Source organism: Heterodontus francisci, chromosome 43 (genome assembly GCF_036365525.1).
Source record: "Heterodontus francisci isolate sHetFra1 chromosome 43, sHetFra1.hap1, whole genome shotgun sequence".
Classification (NCBI taxonomy): Eukaryota; Metazoa; Chordata; class Chondrichthyes; order Heterodontiformes; family Heterodontidae; genus Heterodontus; species Heterodontus francisci.
This window is the reverse complement of record NC_090413.1, coordinates 7725551-7745934: the sequence shown is the minus strand read 5'-3', so window position 1 is coordinate 7745934 and position 20384 is coordinate 7725551. Positions and strand designations below refer to the sequence as shown.

The following is a 20384-nucleotide window of genomic DNA, read 5'->3' as shown; positions in this document are numbered from 1 at the left end:
TTGGGAGGACTAACAAGGCAAGGGAATATACAGTGGGTGTTAGGACCTTTAGAAAGTACAGAGGGACCTTGGTGTACTTGTCCATAGCTCACTGAAAGCAGCAGCACAGGTAGATAAGGTGGTTAGGAAGAAATATGGGATACTTGCCTTTATTAGCCGAGGCATAGAATACAAGAGCAGGGAGGTTATGATGGAGCTGTATAAAATGCTGGTTAGGCCACAGCTAGAGTACTGTGTACAATTTTGGTCACCACACTATAGGAATGATGTGATTGCACTGGAGAGGGTGCAGAAGAGATTCACCAGGATATTGCCTGGGCTGGAGCATTTCAGCTATGAAGAGAGACTGGATAGGTTAGGGTTGTTTTCCTTAGAGCAGAGAAGGCTGAGGGGGGACCTGATTGAGGTACTCAAAATTATGAGGGGAGTAGATAGGAAGAAACTTCCTCCCTTAGTGGAGGTGTTAATAACTAGGAGGTATAGATTTAAGGTAAAGGGCAGGAGGTTTAGAGGGGATTTGAGGGAAAAAAAATGTCACCCAGAGTGTGGTTGGAATCTGGAACACTGCCTGAAGGGGTGGTAGAGGCAGGAACCCTCACAACATTTAAGAAGTATATAGATGAGCACTTGAAACGCGATAGCATACAAGGCTACCGGGCAAGTGATAGAAAACGGCATTAGAATAGATAGGTGCTTGATGGCAGGCATAGACACGATGAGCCGAAGGGCCTGTTTCTGTGCTGTATAACTCTATGATAGTATCTTGTTGAATGTTCAAATAGACAGCTGCAATAACTGCAAGCAGATATTCTGGCTTCAGGGAAATACTCTTGAGGGTCAAGACTCTGGCAAGTGCCGAAGGCCTGAGAAACGCAACTGTAGTTCTAAAAAGGTGTTAATGATTTATTTGATCAGCCGAGATGCCAGTTTTTAAATTTGTCAACATTACTGATGCTTAATCATGCTCTTGCACTGAGCTTTGCCTATTTTCTGCTTGAACTTATGCTCCTTAGTGATCAGTCTGACAATTTCAATGTGATTAAGTAATGGATTACTTGGTCTGACTTGGAGCTCTCTCCACTGAGATATTCTTGGGAGGTTATTGAAGGCCATTCACACGAGTACTGAGTCCTCCTGCAAACATTTCAGATTAATTAGTTGGAAAAATTGCAGATAAAATGGTGGATCCAGCAGTAAGGTATGCAAAGTTGAGATGGATAAGGTACAGCTTAGATATATGCCAACTAAGAATAAAGGTGACAAGTTAAAGGCTGTAGATAACTGATCAGGATTGAATTAAAAATGAGGTTTTAAAATAGATGTACAAAAAAAATATAGAGGGATGATGGAGAGAAAACTGAGAAGCACAAAGCATAGAAGTGAAGCTGAAAGGGAGTATGAAAGAATCTATATTAATCAAAATAGCGCACACATAAGCAGATGAGACAAACTGCAATATCGTGTCCATAATCTTAACCCGTCAGTGATATCTTCATGTATGTAATCTTTCTCTCTCCCCCTTGCTGTTCCCTCCTTACTGGCAGCGCCCTGCATTGTTCCCCCTCTCCCCAGTGTCGTCTTCTCCTCCTCCCCCCCCCAACCTTCCTTTCTGCCACATCCACCCCCCACCCCCATTATAACAGCTGAATGTGATACTGTTCTGTCCTGAAACCCGCACCTGCTGTTCTGCAGGAATTGCTTGTGATCAGTAGGAATACCAGCAATTATTTAACCCATCACCCCTCACCTCCCTGCCTTGGGAAAGCCAAAGGATGCTGAAATCAGCTGTTCCAGAAGGTTTCTAACTAATCCACCACCGTCTGTCATCTACTTCTGATACGTTTTCCAGGATCTCTATTGTAATAGTTAAACTTGACCTTGACCTTAAATGCATAATCCTATGACTTCCTAGAAACTTGGAGGCTGAGTTATTTGTGGAACACAGAGTCTGTAGCCATATTCTGTATGCAGAAATGACTGATATTTCCCCTTTTTTTCCCCCTTCCTACAGCACTTTCAGAAGGTGATCCCACAGCAGTTTGATGGCTGTCCTGACAAACTGGTCCTGAAGGCTTACCAAGTCAAGTACAACCCAAAGAAAATGAAAAAGTATGTAACACATAAACCCAGCCTTTGCTTCCTAGTACATCCACCAGTGTGTATCTGTTTTTGTGAGGTTGGTTGCGAATGAATGTTGGCCAAGAATGTTTCCTGATCCTCATCCATCTGAGCAGGCAGATGGGTTCCCGTTTGAATATCCTGTATGAAAGTCACACCTCCCACAATGCAGCATTGTACGTTAGCCTAGATTAGGTTCTCGAATTTTCCTCCTTGATCAGCTTCAACTAAAACAAAAATGTTTTTTCGCTAATTGTAGGGTGAGTGAGCAGTTGAGATGAGGGGACATGAGGAAAAACTTTTTCACCCAGAGGGTGGTGGGTGTCTGGAATTCACTGCCTGGATCGGTGGTGGAGGCAGAAACCCTCAACTCATTTTGAAGGGTCCTGGACATGCACCTGAAGTGCTGTAACCTGCAAAGCTATGGACCAGGTGCTGGAAGGTGGGATTAGATTGGGCAGCTAGTTTTTTTCAGCCGGAGCAGACGCGATGGGCTGAATGGCATGATAGAGGTTTACAAAGTTATGAGTGGCATGGACAGAGTGGATAGTCAGAAGGTGGAAGAGTCAGTTACTAGGGGACATAGGTTTAAGGTGCAAGGGGCAAAGTTTAGAGGGGATGTGCGAGGCAAGTTTTTTTTTTTTTACACAGAGGGTGGTGAGTGCCTGGAACTTGCTGCCGAGGGAGGTGGTGGAAGCAGGTAGAGACGTTTAAGAGGCATCTTGACAAATACATGAATAGGATGGGAATAGAGGGATATGGACCCCGGAAGTGCAGGAGGTTTTAGTTTAGGCAGGCATCAAGATCGGTGCAGGCTTGGAGGGCCGAATGGCCTGTTCCTGTGCTGTACTGTTCTTTGTGGATCTCTTTTGGGACTGGGAGTGAGGGTGGAGGAGAGCAGAGGAAGAAACTCTGTCCACACCAGTCTAGCCTTGTAAAAGACTGGATCTTGGTGACTGATGTTTGTATTAGTGAAGGAAATGTGACTAGAGGAACCAAGAGGTTTGAACCCCAGTAGATCTTCTCTGCTGTGTACACGTTGCTATCAAATATTTTTTATTTATTTATTTATTTTTTTAAGAGAGACAGCACTGAAACAGGCCCTTCGGCCCACCGAGTCTGTGCCGATCAAGAACCACCCATTTATACTAACCCTACAGTAATCCCATATTCCCTACCACCTACCTACACGAGGGGCAATTTACAATGGCCAATTTACCCATCACCTGCAAGTCTTTGGCAGTGGGAGGAAATCGGAGCACCCGGAGAAAACCCATGCGGTCACAGGGAGAACTTGCAAACAGGCAGTACCCAGAATTGAACCCGGGTCCCTGGAGCTGTGAGGCTGCGGTACTAACCACTGTGCCACTGACTATTCTGTATGGGTTCTATTGAGGGAGAAGCCAGTGATCTAATCTGAGGTTTTCAGATGACGCCAAGTTAATTGATCTGGCCATAGCTATTTGACTCGTTTGAGGTATTTTCTTGAAATCGCTATGTATTAAATTAGTAAGGCAGTTCGGAGTAGTTTTGTTCTGTTTCTCATTTCCTTTCCTTTGTCTGATATGTGATTTGAAAAATATCAGTAGATGCAACTCCCATTTGGAGCAGAAGGGGCTTTAGTTGACAAGGGCAGAAAGATCAAGGGTGGGTTTTTTTTTGAAGAGTGGGGTGATGGCTGCAGATTTGAAAGGTACCTGAGGCAAGAGAACTGCTTATAATATCAGCTAGCATGCGAGTCTGGAAGAGAAGTTAGTGGGAATAATGTCAAAAGAGCAGGGGGTATGGAGAGGGTATGAAAGCAGATTATAGAGAAATTGGAGAGATTTTCAAGTTTACGGCTTGGCGGGGGGGAGCTTAGTGTGGTGGGCAAGGGGAAAGTGTTAGATGCGGTGAACGGATGATCTCAATCTTAGTGACAGAGGTCCATGAGCTCCTCACACTTATTGATGAGGGTGGAGGGGACAGGGAGACAGGTCTAAGGAGATGGCGGTTGTAGACTTAACTGTAAAGCAGTAGTGTTACGCTATGTAGACACAGTGCATGTGCTGGTAACCATAGAAACAGCTGAATCCCACATAAGTTGAGATCGCAACTAGTAGCTGTTAATGAATGCAGAATGATGCAGCCCTACAGTCAGTTTGAGCAAGGACAGTATTTCAGACAGAAGGTCCAATTTAATTTCTCTCAATTCCAGCTGGTCCTTCAATTTGGGGCAAAATTTCAATAATTGGTCACAGCTTTTTATTTGAAAATGTATTTTTAAGCTGTTAGTTAGTGAGCTGCCAATCTCATTATTCTTCATAGGATGTGGGTGTTGCTGGCAAGGTCAGCATTTATTGCCCTTAAGAAGGTGGTGGTACACCCACAGTGCTGTTGGGGTCATGTCAAGTGAATGTCCAGTGCCTCCATCAGGAAAGGCTGTGAATCACTCTGGGCTACCAGGGCAGCAGGGAAGCCATCAGGGGAGGAGGTGGCGTAGTGGTAATATCACTAGACTAGTAGCCCAGAGCCCCAGGCTAATGCTCTGGGGACATGGGTTCAAATCTCACCATCTGGAATTAATGTATAGTTTGATGGTGACCATGAAACCATTGTCGATCCATCTATTTCACGAATGCCCTTCATGGAAGGAAATCTGCTGTCCTTACCTGGTCTGGCCTGCATGTGACTCCAGACCCACAGCAGTGTGGTTGACCTGAAATGGCCTACCAAGTCTTTCAGTTGTACCAAAACCACTACCAAGTCTAAGAAATGAAACCTAATGGACCACCTGACATTAACCTAGGCACTGGAAGCGACAATGGCAAACACAGCCCTGTTAACCTTGCAAAGTCCTCCTTGGTAACATCTGGGGGCTTGTGCCAAAATTAGGTGAACTGTCGCACACAGTAGTCAAGCAACAGCCTGACATAGTCATACTCAAGGAATCATACCTTACAGACAATGTCCCAGACACCGCCATCACCATCCCTGGGTATGTCCTTTCCCACTGGCATAGTTGCGAGACTGGGTCTGTGGCAGGTGGTGAGGCAGTCAAGAGGGAAAAACCTTCTTGACCTTGTCCTCACTAATCTGTCTGTCGCAGATGCATCTGTCCATGACCGTATTGGTAGGCGTGACCATCGCAGAGTCCTTGTGGAGACGAAGTGCCATCTTCACATTGAGGATACCCATCATTGTGTTGTGTGGCACTACCACCGAGCTGAATGGGATAGGTTTTGAACAGATCTAGTAACTCAGAATGGGGGATCCATGAGGCTCTGTGGGCCATCAGCAGCAGCAGAATTGTATTCAAACATAATCTGTAACCTCATGGCCACATATTGCCCACTCTGCCATCACCATCAGGCTGGGGGACCAACCCTGGTTCAATGAAGAGTGCAGAAGAAGCATCAGGCATACCTAAAAATGAGGTGTCAGCCTGGTGAAGCTACAACACAGGACTACTTGCATGCCAAACAGCGGAAGCAGTGTGTGTTAAGCGTGCTTTGATTTTTTTTGTTAAATTTTGAGAACTTGTGTTTTCAAACTGAAAAAAGGATTCCATAAATATAGTCATTTCATAGTACAGAACTTAAGTATTGCTGAAAATGTTGTCGAAGCTTTTCGTTTTGCACTCATCAGGGCAATCCACAAGAAAACCAATGTAGGGGGAAAACAGCAACTTATACTGCATGTGAAGAGCATGCTGATTGGTTGGCAAGTGAACTCTGGTAGAGGCGTTGCCATGGAGAATGCACCAGTTTAGTGACTGACAGTTAACTGCCAAGCTTTGTTTGAAATTTAAACCAGACAGCTTGGCTCTGGTCAAGGCATTGCTCTGAGGAATGAACCAGTGAATGGCATATTTTGTTTAGCTAAAACAAGGGCAATGTTTGTACATGTTCTTTCTGTCTGCAAAGAATAGGGCCCTGTGTATTAATATATGTAGCTTCCAGTACTTGTCCAGAAGGTTCGAACACATGGGATCCCAGGTGAGCTAGCCAATTGGATACAAAATTGGCTTGGTGATGCAAAGCAGAGGGTGATAGTGGAGGGTTGTTTTTCAGATTGGAGGCCAGTGACCAGTGGTGTGCCACAGGGATCGGTGCTGGGCCCCCTGTTTGTCATATATATTAATGACTTGGATGTGAATGTAGGAGGCATGATTAGTAAGTTTGCAGATGACACCAAAATTGGTGGTATAGTTCACAGTGAAGAAGGTTGCTTAAGGTTACAAGAGGATATAGATCAACTGGGAAAGTGGGCAAGGGATTGGCAAATGGAATTTAACGCAGACAAGTGCAAAATGATACATTTTGGGAAGTTAAACCAGGGCAGAACATATACAGTGAATGGCAGGGCTCTGGGGAGTGTTGAGCAGAGAGACCTTGGGGTGCAAGTACATAGTTCCTTGAAAGTGGCAACACAGGTAGACAGGGTGGTGAAGAAGGCGTATGGCATGCTTGCCTTCATCAGCCGAGGCATTGAGTACAAGAGTTGGGATGTCATGCTACGGTTGTACATAACGTTGGTTAGGCTGCATTTGGAGTACTGTGTGCAGTTCTGGTCGCCGCACTACAGGAAAGATGTGATTAAGCTAGAGAGAGTGCAGAAAAGATTCACAAGGATGTTGCCTGATTTGGAGAGCTTGAGTTATAAAGAGATTGGATAGGCTGGGTCTGTTTTCCTTGGAGCGAAGGAGGCTGAGAGGGGACATGATACAGGTATATAAAATTATGAGGCATAGATAGACTCTGGCTATCTACCCTGTTTCCCATGGTAGGGGTGACTAAAACTAGAGGGCATAGATTTAAGGTGAGGGGGAGGAGGTTTAAAGGGGATCAAAGGGGTAAATTTTTCACACAAAGAATAGTGGGTATCTGGAATGAGCTGCCAGAGGAGGTGGTGGAGGCAGGAACAGTAGCAACATTTAAGAGGCATCTGGACAGGTACTTGAATGAGCAAGGCATAGAGGGATATGGAATTAATATGGGATTAGTATAGATAGGCATTATGGCCGGCATGAACATGGTGGGGTGAAGGGCCTGTTTCTCTGCTGTATGACTCTAAATGCGCCACACTGCAAACCCTACTGACAATCTTAAATTGGTTGTCAGCATAATTCTTAGCATAATGAGGATTATTTAGCAAATCAAGTCGTTCTCCCTTACATTGGTATTCTTATGGATTCCATAGATGCTTTTTTTTAAAAAAGAGGTCATAAGGTCTGCTGGACTCGACTTGTAAACAACAGTTACTGGAAGGCATCTGTTTTCAGATAAATACCCAGCAGGAGGCTTTTTTTGACTTGGAAGGTATTTACAGAGAAGTGATAAGTAAAGATCTATAGGGGTCAGGAGGCTCGACTCCTGAGATATTTTTGATTTAGCTTTGCACAGGCATTTGGTATGGACAGTGGTTTGAAAAGGAGTGTGAACTGTTTTGAAGACAGTTGGAGAAAATTTGCCAAGAGAGCAAACCTCAACTCAGCCTGTTTCAACTCTTTGAAAAAGTCTACCGCTTTTTCCATCTCTTTAAGAAGCCCTGAGAAGCTAGTATAAGAAACAGACTGAAACCTCTGTTCCTGCATTTCTCCTGGAAAACCTGCCCAAACTGATCTTCAACATCTACTGAAAAGAACCGTTCTAGGAAGATCCCAGTGACTGACGTCTATGCGTATCTGGGAGGCCAAACCTGAAAAAAAGGACATCTTTTGATTTTTTTTCTTCAGGAATTAGCAAATATTTTGTCAAAGTTTTAAAAAAAAAAAATTTTTTTGTAATAGAGCTCTAATGAGTAAATCTCTTTTTTTCAAGATAAAAAGTGAACTTTCATATTTCAATCTGTGAGTTAATGCTTTGCTTTGTTACTGGTTAAGACTTTTTAATAATAAACTGATAATTTTGTTATTTATTGAAGAAACCTGGTTGGTATGTTTTATTTTTTGGATAAAAGTAGTCTATGATTGACCATATCGGTAATTGGGAAAAAAATTAAATATATGTTGTGACCTGTGGAGAAGTGGAACTAGAAAAACCGTGCACTCCTCCCACCTCGGTCATAACACATGCAATAGACAGGGCTAAGCGGTCCCACAATCAATGGATCAAATCTAAGCTTGGCATTCCTGTCACATCTACTATTGAATGGTTCTTTCTTCTTCTTTTGGGCCTCCTTATCTCGAGAGACAATGGATACGCGCCTGGAGGTGGTCAGTGGTTTGTGAAGCAGCGCCTGGAGTGGCTATAAAGGCCAATTCTGGAGTGACATGGTGGACAATTAAACAACTGACAGAAGGAGGAGGCTCCACAAATATCCCCAACCTCAACAGTGGGGGAGCCCAGCACATCAGTGCAAAAGATAAGTCTGCAGCATTTGCATCTATCTTCAGCCAGAGTGCCGAGTGGATGATCCACCTCAGCCTCCTCCTGAGGTCCCCAGCATCACAGATGCCAGTCTATAGCCCAATCCAATTTACTCCACGTGATATCAAGAAATGGCTGAAGGCACTGGCTACTGCAAAGGCTATGGGCCCTGACAATATTCCGGCAATAGTACTGAAGACTAATGCTCCAGAACTAGCTGTGTCCCTAGCCAAGCTGTTCCAGTACAGCTACAATATTGGCATCTACCCGGCAATGTGTAAAATTGCCCCAGGTATGTCCTGTCCACAGAGAGCTGGATAAATCCAACCCGGCCAATTACTGTCCCATCAGTCTACTCTTGATCATCAGTAAAGTGGGGGAAGGGGTCGTCAACAGTGCTATCAAGCGGCACTTGCTTAGTGATAATCTGCTCACTGATGCTCAGTTTGGGTTCCGCCAAGGCCACTCAGCTCCTGACCTCTTGGTCTAAACATGAACAAAAGAGTTGGACTCCAGAAGTGACTATTCTAGACATCACGGCAGCATTTGACCGAGCATGACATCAAGGAGCCTGAGCAAAACTGGAATCAATGGGAATTGGGGGGGAAAAAACTCTGCTGGCTGGAGTCATGCCGAGCACAAAGGAAGATGGTTGTGGTTGTTGGAGGTCAATCATCTCACTGCCAGGACATCACTGCAGGAGTTCCTCAAGGTAGTGTCCTAGGTCCAACCATCTTCAGCTGCTTCATCAATGACCTTCCCTGGATCATAAGGTCAGAAATGGGGATGTTTGCTGATTGTGCAATGTTAAGCACCATTCGTGACTCCTCAAATTCTGAAGCAGCCAGTGTCCATATGCAGCATCCAGGTTTGGGCTGATAAGTGGCAAGTAACATTTGCGCCACAGAGGTGCCGGGCAATGACCATCTCTGCTTGATGTTCAATGGCATTACCATCGCGATCATCATCTTGACAGGGTTACCATTGACCAGAAACTGGACTGGACCAGCCACATAAATGCTGTGGCTACAAGAGTCGGTCAGAGGCTGGGAATTCTGCAGCGAGTAACTCTCCTCCTGTCTCCCAAATGCATGTCCAGCGTCTACACGGCACAAATCAGGAGTGTGATGGAATACTCTCCACTTGCCTGGATCGGTACAGCTCCAACAACACTCGAAACGCAACACCATATAGGACAAAGCAGCCCGCTTGCTCGGCACTCTTCGGTATTCGCTCCCTCCACCACCGATGCACAATGGCAGCAGTGTGTACCATCTACAAGATGCACCGCAGCAACTCACCAAGCCTCCTTCGACAGCACCTTCCAAACCCGCAAACTCCAGAAGGATAAGGGCAGCAAAAGCATGGGAACACCAACACCTGCAAGTTCCCCTCCAAGCCACACACCATCCTGACTTGGAACTATATCGCCGTTCCTTCACTCTCACTGGGTCAAAATCTCCCTTCTTAACAGCACTGTGGGTGTACCTACACCCCAAGGACTGTAGTGGTTTAGCAACGCAGCTCACCACCACCTTCTCGAGGGAAATTAGGGATGGGCAGAAAATGCTGTCCTAGCCAGCGATGTCCACATCCCATGAATAAAAATCTCTCTCAGTATGTTTTGGCCACGATTTCTGAAGAAAGTTTATGACTGCAGAGTGGCTGCTATTTCCCTGTCCTGTTTGAGTGTGATTGGTTTAGGTACAATTTTGTGATGTGCGCATTTGTTCCCAGAAAGATATGAAAATTTCCTGTTGGTCTTGATGAACCATGGCTTGATTGAGATTCTGGGTGTGGGAAGGGAAAGTGTCCATGTAAGCTCACCATATTACTGCATGGGAGGGTTGGTAGGAGGGTGTAATCTACTTTTTTAAAAAAAAAGTATGTTTATTTAGGAATCTGTTGTGACATTGTTCCACAGACTTGAAAAAGAATACACTACAATCAAAAATAAAGAAATGGAGGAACAGATTGAAATTAAAGTAAGTTTTCACAATAGTGTGTGTGAAACATCTGTTTTAATTGTGGGTAATTTTCTGTATCAGACAATCTAAGCTGCTGCATGCATTATTTGGGAGGTAGAAATGTGTAATTGTATTAAAACATGAGGTTAACTTTCTGCTGATTAATCTGCTTGTTGTATTTTAAATACAAGAGCCCATGTAATTACTGGAAATCCAGTCAGATAATTGTGTTTTCTCAAACAGAATAATAGGGTGTGGGAATGTATGTTGATTAAGATTTACAGGGAATATAATTTCTGCTTGACATTAAAGAACATTTATTTGGGAGGGAGCAGTTTTTCTTTTCTTTTCCCTTTTTCCTGCACCAGCCCCCCCCCCCCCCCCCCACCTCCCCACAACAAAAAAATGTGACATTCACATTTGTATGAGACATTCTCTTGGGCTCAGTGTCACTGGTTTTCCTGTAAGTGGACCCCACATGCCCTACAGTGAGCAGTCTACCTTTGCCCAGGCATCTAGTCATACAATCGTGTGACTCGAGGTCTTTGAACTGGATGCCATAATTTCCCACTTGCTTCCACAGGTGCTTTTTCAGTTTCTGAACCATGGTCTGATTCACACTTTGGTGAGATGAGGCTGAATGGAAATGAACAAACAATTTTTCAGTGAACACTTAGAGTAACGTTAGTGGTAAATCTCACCGTGCTTCACCTTAATTCAGTTGCCACACTACCTTGTTTAAATATTTGTCTCATCAGCCTTTCCTCTGATCCTGCCCAGCTCTGTCTTGATGACTACTTCCCTCTAGACTTCAGGGCCATGTGTTCCCCATGGTCTTGGTTTCCTCCATGGACAGAACGCTAAGGTCTTCACCTCTGTCTCTCCCAGCTCTCCCTCTCTGGAAATTGACCTGTAGAACTCTCAGTTGAATCAGTTACTCTCTGTACTCTGGAAAGAAACATTACCAACATTATCACCTAATCTTACTAAGGTGGCCTAACAAATCAGACTGCCTTAAAACACTACCCTGACATAATGCATAAGAAAATTTGTTGGAATGTCTGAATGGACTTCCATTGTCTCAGGTAAAATGGCATGCAAGAGGCACCAATTAACAGACTATTTGTAAGGTTAAAATACATTCTCCCAACCCTCAGCCTTTAACTGCTATATGGAATTAGATACTTTCTGGGTTAAATATGGCAATATAATTTTGATATAAAGTACACTCAAACTCTGTGGTGACGTGGCCAAACAATCCATAAATGTGACACCCATTCTATTATCTCCTTGTGTATTACACCCAATGTCCAGCTCTTTTGCAAAATGCTTTTGATAACCAGCACCTGGAGGTGCATGAGTGGTGTAAGGTGCTTTTAGCCCTTTCTTCCTCATAGGGCAGTACCTGACCTCTGACCTTTCCAATTGAACAAATTGAGATCTGTCAATGTGAGAATCTCAAAGATTTTCATTTATATAGTGCCTTTTATGGCCTCAGATGTTCCAACGTACTTTCCAGCCAATGAAGTATTTTTGAAGTGTAGTCAATGTTGTAATGCAGGAAACACAGCAGCTAATTTGTGCACAATAGGATCCCATAGCAAGCAGTGAGGTTAAAGACTGGGCAATCTGTTTTTGTGATGCTGATTGCAGGGTAAATATTGACCAGTAGACCAAGGAGAATGCTCCTGTTCTTTGAAATAGTGTTGTTAGGTTATTTACAGCCACCTGAGAGAGCCTTGGTTTAACCTCTCATCTGTATGACATCACCTCTGGCAGTGCAGCACTCTCTCAGTACTGCACAGGTGTATCGGCCTGGATTTTGGTCCTCAAGTCTTTGGAGTGGCACTTGAGTCCACAGCCTTCTGACTCGGATGATAATGAACCACTGGACGAAGGCTGACACCGCTTCCTACAGTGTTTGGTAGCTCACCATCACACCATTTAAAAATGTGGGCTTTAATTGAGGAACACACAAAGGTCTGGATTTTGCCTGCGTTGCTGGCGAACTGTCAATATTCATTGCCATTCCCCCTCAGAAACTGACCACATCGTTAAGATTTAGCGCAGGCACAGATTAACATTGAAAACCTGAAATTGTGGTCTATCACTTACTGGTCCGCCACAGGCTGCATTGTGGACCCACCCCAAGCCGGCATTCATTGAAATTAGTTGATATAGCAAAACGTTTTCCGCTCTCACTTTACTGTTCGAAACCTTTGTTCAGTCAGGCGTAGCTGGGATTTTAAAGGTGACCTAAGTAGTAGTAATTGTTGAACCTCAGATCTGGACCTGAAGAAGTGATTTTAAATTTGTAGAGTGCTAAATGTCACAATTGAGATTAATTACCAGATTTTTAAACTAAATTCTTAAAAATATTATTTATAAAATGTTTCAATAATATTTCAGCTTCTACCTTCCCCCTGTTTATATGACCCAATCTTTATTTTGCTCTACGTAAAACTTTTTAAAAAGTGATCTGATTTGAGTTTTCATTCCCTGGTTGGATCTCTGAGAACTCTTTTTAATGCTTGGACACCTTTTAATTTATGAAATGGATGTATTCTAAACTCCAGTTGGTATACTTTGACTGTCCATCTGCTACAATTGTTTGAACCATCAATTGCCGTACATATAATCTCTGGCCTTTTCTTCCTGACACCTGACTAGCCAGCTCGATCCATATTCCCTAGTTGATTGTCCTTTCTATGCTGTGACTAATTGTTACTGGGAACACTTCCTAATCTGAATGAATAAATGTCATTTTCCTGTGGCACGATTTTGTTGAAATGTAAAATGGTTTTGTCCCTGAGTGAAAAGAAATGTAATCCATCACCTCCCCAGAAATGGTTGTCATATCGTTGCAGGAGTTCCTCAAGGTAGTGTTGTAGGCCCAACAATCTTCAGCTGCTTCATCAATGATCTTCCCACCATCATAAAATCAGAAATAGGAATGTTTGCTGATGATTGTACAGTACTCAGTACCACTCGAGATTCCTCCGATCCAGAAACTGTCCATGCCTGCGTGCAGCAAGACCTGAACAACATTCAGGCTTGGGCTGATGAGTGGCAAGTAACATTTGTGCTGCACAAGTCCCAGGCAAAGACCATCTCCGACAAGAGAGAATCTATCTCCCCTTGACGTTCAAAGGCATTCCCATCGCTGAATTCCCCTAGCCATCAACAACCTGGGGTTACCATTGACCTGAAACGGAACTGGAGCAGCCGCATAAATACTGTGGCTATAAGACCAGGTTAGAGGCTGGGAATTCTGTGGCGAGTAAACTCACCTCCTGTTTCTCCAATGCCTGTCCACCATCTACAAGGCACAAGTCAGGAGTGTGATGGAATACTCTCCACTTACCTGGATGAGTGCAGCTCCAACAACACAAGAAGCTCGACACCATCCAAGACAAAGCAGCCCATCCACCGCCTTAAGCATTCTCTCCCTCCACCACCAGCGGACTGTGGCAGTAGTGTGTACTATCTACAAGATGCATTGCATCAACTTGCCATGCCTCCTTCGACAGCACCTTCTAAAACTGTGACCTCTACCACCTAGAAGGCAGCAGATGCATATGAACACCAACTCCTGCAAGTTCCCCTCCAAGTCATGCACCATCCTGGCTTGGCCATTCCTTCACTGTCACTGGGTCAAAAACCTGGAACTCCCTTTCTAACAGCACCATGGGGTGTACCTATACCACACAAACTGCTGTGGTTCAAGAAGGCAGTCCAACACCACCTTCTCAAGGAATGGGCAACAAATGTTAGCCTTGCCAGCAACACACACATCCCACAAAAGATAAAACTAAATGAACTGGTACAATGGCAGTCAAGTGACCTTCCGTAGATACACAAACTATAAAAGGTAAGTATTGGTCACTCACGACAACAACCACAAATTTACATTAAATAGCACCTTTAATTTAATAAAAGTTCCCAGGAGTATTATAAACCAAAATTTGACATCAAGCCACATAAGGTGATACTTGGGCAGAGGGCCAAAAGCTTGGTCAAAGTAGTAGATTTTAAGGGGTACCTTTAAGAAGGAAAGGGAGGTACAGAGTTGGAGGTTTAGGGTTGGAATGCCAGAGCTTAGGGCATAGGCAGCTGAAGGCACGGCCACTGACGGTGGAGCAATTAAAATCTGAATTGCTGAAGAGGCCAGAATTAGATGAGTGCAGATGTGAGTGTTGTAGGGCTGGAGATGGGGAGGGGCAAGGCAACGGAGGGCTTTAGGAAAAAAGGATAAGCGTTTTTAAAATCAAGGCATGGTTTGTGAGAGCCAGTGTAGGTCAGCAAGCACAGAGGTGATGGGTGAACTAGACTTGATGCAAGTAAGGACATGGGCTGCAGAGATTTGGATGACCTTAAGTTTATGGAGGGTGGAATATAAGAAACCGGCCAGGAGTCAGTTGGGATAGTCAAGTCTAGGGGTAACAAATGATAATGTGAATGGGGGGGATTCAGCAGCAGATGAACTGAAGCACGGTGAGTCAGATGATAGAGGTGGAAATAGGCGGCCTTATTGATGGCACAGATCTGTGATTGGAATCTCATCTCGGGGTCGGATATGACACCAGGATTGCGAACAGTCTGATTCAGTCTCTGATAGTTGGTGGCTAGGAAATTGAGTTTGTAGTGGCAGTGGCTTCAAGTTAAACTGGCAGGAGAACTAAGGTGTGCAGGCTGTAATTAGTAAGAGTAAAATTTAGCACTGAGGTCAAAAGGTTTGTCAGACTAATTCTCACTGGAATGAATACGCAGGTAAAACAGGGATAAAAACCCTGGAATCTTTGAAGAACCCCTCATATTGTGATGCTGGGACTATAAAGATTTTGAATGGATGAACCAAGATGGGCTGAACGGTTTTTCTTATCCATATTGTATCGTGCATGCTGTGAAATATTTGTGTAAGTCATGCCTTTTTATTTTCTCTAACTGCTGCCACCTGACCTGTTTGTCAATTTGGTTGTTGCTGCCATGCATTTAAAAACAATGCAGCTTAATTCAGAATTCTGACTAGTATTTGAGTTGAGTCCAGATTGCTCGTTTGGCTGAGAAATGGTCTACTTGGGTCAAGGTGTTTGTATACTACAGATTAGTGCCAGCAGTTTTGCTGATCTCAGCAGCAGATTGATGTATTTTCTGGGTTTTTTTTTTAATAGTACAGTGGAATGCATTGCAAAAAAACACAGTTTGATTAAGATATTAGACCTGGAAAGTGTGCTCATATCAGGGGTGATTTGGCATTGACCTTATGTGAGCTGGTGAAGATTTTGCTATTGAAATGCAGTGAATGAGCACCTAAGAGCTCTGTGCCTGAATAAATGGCAAGGCGCATCTAGTCCTGGATCCTGGATCAGTATTCTATTCTGGAGTCGATTTGAAAGAACCAGTTTGTCATGCGCCATATGAATATGTGTGAATTTGTTATTGCCACATGTGAGTAACTGTCCTTTTTGTCCTAGTGCAAGCTGTCTCTCCAAACGAAATGTAACTAAAATTCAGAAGTGCAATGACTGCTCTTTTGTGTGGATTTCTCTTCTCTTTCAGTTTTTAGTGGTGATTGGAACGCTTTCAGCTCCTGCCAACTGGGTCATTTTTAATGTTGCTTCTGCAGTGAATGCTTCTATATTCACCTTTTTTTGCATTGTGTAATGTGAGGGAAGAGTAGGTACAGGAAAACACACATGCATCTCTCTCATGTATTCAGAAATCCTAAAAATTGTTACCACCTGTCTTTTTTTGGTAGCAGTGCTGCTTTAAACTGCCCTTTTTGGCATTGCAATAAAATTGTGGTTTTTGGGGAAGTTTTTCAGTTTGCACATTTCAATGACTGCCTAGGGTGTCTTTGTTCCTGTTGAGGTCTGCGGGGGAAGGGTTAGATTTAATTAGCCCGAAGTTGGAATTCTGCTCAGGAGAGTCATTCGTGGGTGGATCCATTCTGAACACTCTCTCCGTGCTTTGATGAGTCGTGCAAGGGCTTTTCACCTTAGGGAATGGTTGGCTCCCTTTTCTCCTGACTGTCGGGGAAAATTCTTTGCTAATCTTTCCTTTGCTCTCTGGGACACTCCTGATTACAGGTATTTATCCAGAAAGGGCGGCACAGTGGCGCAGTGGTTGGCACCGCAGCCTCACAGCTCCAGGGACCCGGGTTCAATTCCGGGTACTGCCTGTGTGGAGTTTGCAAGTTCTCCCTGTGTCTGCGTGGGTTTTCTCCGGGTGCTCCGGTTTCCTCCCACAAGCCAAAAGACTTGCAGGTTGATAGGTAAATTGGCCATTATAAATTGTCACTAGTATAGGTAGGTGGTAGGGAAATATAGGGACAGGTGGGGATGTTTGGTAGGAATATGGGATTAGTGTAGGATTAGTATAAATGGGTGGTTGATGTTCGGCACAGACTCGGTGGGCCGAAGGGCCTGTTTCAGTGCTGTATCTCTAATCTAATTTACTGCACTTCTTCCTGCAGCACTTTGACTAGGTGAGGCATCGGCCTCACGGTTTCTCTATCCTCTTGACTTTCTTTGTCTGCAGGTTCCTGTAAATGTTGTTCGCAGCTCTGGTGGGGTGCTTCTCATGTCTGCATTTGCATAGGATGTGGGGTCTGACTTTTCAAACATTTCGGGGTTGGCTGACCGAACAGTAGGGGTTTCCATTTGGGATTCCACCCGGACTTCCTTTAAGCTGCCCTCTTTGTCCCTTTTTCCCCTTTTCATTTCTAACCTTTTGCCAGCCTTGTGCCTGCCTGTCCCCTTTTGTTCTCGACAGGGGTCCCTTACAGTTCATCAGTCCTCTGCTGGAGGGTCCTCCATACACCGATGCGGGACTTAGGAGTGCAGATTTCACTGTAGGTTGGGATTTCCCCTCAACCTGGCACATGTGGCAACTCCTACAGTACTCCACCACATCTTTGTGGAGTTTTGGCCAGTCAAACTGCTGTCTTGTGGGCTTTGGTTTTTCATATACTGACATTTACAGCCACTGTAATCCCATGGGCCATTCTTCGTATTTCTCTCCGGTACCTCTGCGGCACCATTAACTGGTGAACCACTGTCCACTCCTTGCCCTCTGGTCTGCGAGGAGAACTCCACTTCCTCATCAGTACCTCATTCTTTAAACATTCGCAATCAGGGACTCCCTCTGCTTCAATTTCAGACTGGGCAGCCTGTTCTAACACTCTCAATACTGGGTTGGCTCGCCAAGCCTCAGCTAGGGAAGATTCACTTAATTCATTCCGTGGGTCTTCTAACTTTCCGAAGAAAATCTCAGACAGACAGACCTCATGGTCATCTGCCTGCAGTGCTAATTCAGTCTCCTCTGGGGGAGCTGATTTGATCATGGCCCCGTTTACTACACATTCAGGGAAACTGCAGGGGTCTGTCTTCTGCAACTGCCCTGTCTCTCCGACCTCCTATGGTCTCCCTTTCACCACTGGGGAAGCTACCACCTTTGCCCCCACCAGATCATTACCTAGGAATAGGTCAACCCCGTCCACAGGTAAAGTAGGGACAATCCCTATGGTCACTGGTCCTGAAACTAGGTCGCATTCCAAGTGCACCTGGTGTAAAGGTACAGATCTACACTGCCTTCCAATACCATTCACTACCATTCTGGTGTTCACTGCACTCTCTGGAGGAAAGGTTTTTCCCGGTTTAAGGGATCTAGTGGCCTCTGTGTCTCTGAGGATTACTATGGGTTTGCTGCCCCACACAAAGGGCATGGGGTTACTCTCCTTTCAGACACAAAATCCGATTAAATGTTCCTATAAGCGCAGCAGTATGCTTTTTGGGTCTTATAACTGCTGCAGTTAAAGCCACAGCTTGTTCTGTTGTGCTTTCCATCAGGGTCTCTTCTCCTTCACTGAGCGGGTGTGCCCTGATTAACTCTACAGGCTTTCCCTGCAGTTTCCAGCAGTCAGCTCTTAGATGACCTGCTTTATTACCAATGGAAGCATATAGGTCTCCAGGTCTCACTCATACTTACAGCACCTTCCTTTTTGGCTGGAGGAAGGCCCATTGTGTCTTGCTTTTCTTACTCTTTCAGGACTACTTGGGCTTCTATCACCTTCCCACCCTTTGCAGATTTGTGGGAGTGACTAGGAAAGGTTTTCCCCTGCGGAACCAATTTATACGTCAAAGCAAGCTCATCAGCCAGAACTGCGGCTTGTCGGGCTCTATGAACTTTTTGTTCCTAAAACATGTGTCTTTATGGAGAGTGGGAGAGAGTTTTTAAATTCCTTGAGCAAAATTGCCCCTCAGATTTTCATAGCTGAGCTGCACTTTAAGAGCCCTCAGTCACTGGTCAAAAGCCAGCTGCTTATTTCTCTCAAACTCCAGGTATGTTTGATCGGCTTGCTTCTTGAGAGTTCTAAACTTTTGGCGATAGGCTTCCAGTACTAACTCATATGCCCCCAGGATAGCATTTTTCATCCGTTCATAATTGGATGAATTCTTATCTGGCAACAGGGAATGAACCTCATGGGCTTTTCCTGTTAGCTTGCTTTGTAGCAGGAGAGTCCAAGCCTCAGCTGGCCATTTTAACTGCCTTGGAAGTTTTTCAAAAGATACAAAAATGCTTCCACGTCTCCCTCATTGAATTTTGGAATCAATTGGGAATATTTCAACAATTCTGTACCCAGCCTTGAATTATGATCCTCCATATTAGCCATGCTTTCACTGGGGTTACTCTTTCATCCCCTAGTTAATTCAAGCTGCCTCAGTGCTCTCCGCATTCCTTCTGGAATTCTTGTGCTCTCTCTCGCTTGCGCGCTCGCTCTCCTCTCTTTTTCTTAACGTTCCTTCTGAAAGGTTCTTTCTCTACTCTCCTGTCTTGCTTTCTCCCCCTCCACCCCCCTCCACCCCCTTCCCTGTCTTCTAATTCAAACTTCCTCTGTTTCAGTTGTATCTTTGCTGACAATACCCTGTCGGAGTCTGTTTCCAACCCTGTTTTTACTTCTTCAGATTCTAGGGAAAAATGGTTGGCCATTAGTCTTAGGAGTTCAGACTTTCAAACCTTGGCACGTACAGTAATCCCATACTGCTGAGCCATTTTCCTCAATTCTTCCATAGACAGTGCTTTTAACTTATCCCAGGTTATGTCACTTTGGTTTGGGGAACTACTAGCTTCTCACAGACATGTTAGTAATCTAACACAACCACAAGAAAACCTGTATTGAAATCTTTTCTCGTTTTGATTGGGATCAATTTGGCTTCCCACTTCCAATTTCTTGTTTGCCTGTGGTTCGAATCCAGGACAAGCCCCCAAATTTCTGTTATGACCAGGTGAGAAAGGGGTCCAGGGGTTACCTGTCACCCTTTGCTAGTTTGACTGTAACAGGGTTTAATTTTTTAAACACCATGTTTTAGTTCCCCCTCAGTGAATCTTTGTTCACTGCTATCCAACTGAAAGGTGAAGAAATCAACCAGATTGCTTTTCTTAGATTTTAACAAGATAGGTGTAAGTTTATTAACCTTCAAACTCTAATTTGGTTAAAACTACTATGAATACGTGATGCAACCATGCTAGCATGCATATGCAATAAACACACACGCCGATAGAGACAGAAAAGGAGCAACAATAAAGGGAAAATGTTTGAAGCAATTTACTGTCCTTTGAGTTCAATGTAGAGTCTTTGATTGCAGTTAAATCTTGCCGTTTCTTTGGGGCCCAGTGCATGCTTTCAAGCTTGTTTCGATGTAGGAGTCGTCTTTCTTGAGGTTTAAGTGACTTCATTGGATCTGGAAATTTGTGAGAGAAAGCCAGGGAGAGCGACTTTCCTTCTCTCTTGCCTTCAAAGCAGTCTCTGTCTTCAAAAAAAATTGTCCTATCAGCACATTTCAAAAATGCTGGGACAGCAGGTTAGTCATGTGACTTGTTTTTTTTTAAACAAACACTCCTGCGTTTTTGTGGAGTCCTTTCATCGTAGCAGACAACCGCTGGGGGG

General features: G+C 44.3%; 1 protein-coding gene across 11 annotated transcripts in view; it reads left to right on the top strand.

Moving 5' to 3' along the window:
* Positions 1-20384, top strand: part of LOC137355582 (EVI5-like protein) — a 335643-nt gene that overhangs the window by 147867 nt on the left and 167392 nt on the right. For all 11 annotated transcript variants that reach the window (XR_010970940.1, XM_068020857.1, XM_068020856.1 and 8 more), the window contains 2 exons: positions 2012-2109; positions 10393-10453. Coding sequence is in view for 10 of the 11 variants with exons in the window: in XM_068020857.1 (XP_067876958.1) it covers positions 2012-2109; positions 10393-10453 (159 nt within the window). In the remaining variant the exon portion in view is untranslated. The remainder of the gene's footprint in view (positions 1-2011; positions 2110-10392; positions 10454-20384) is intronic.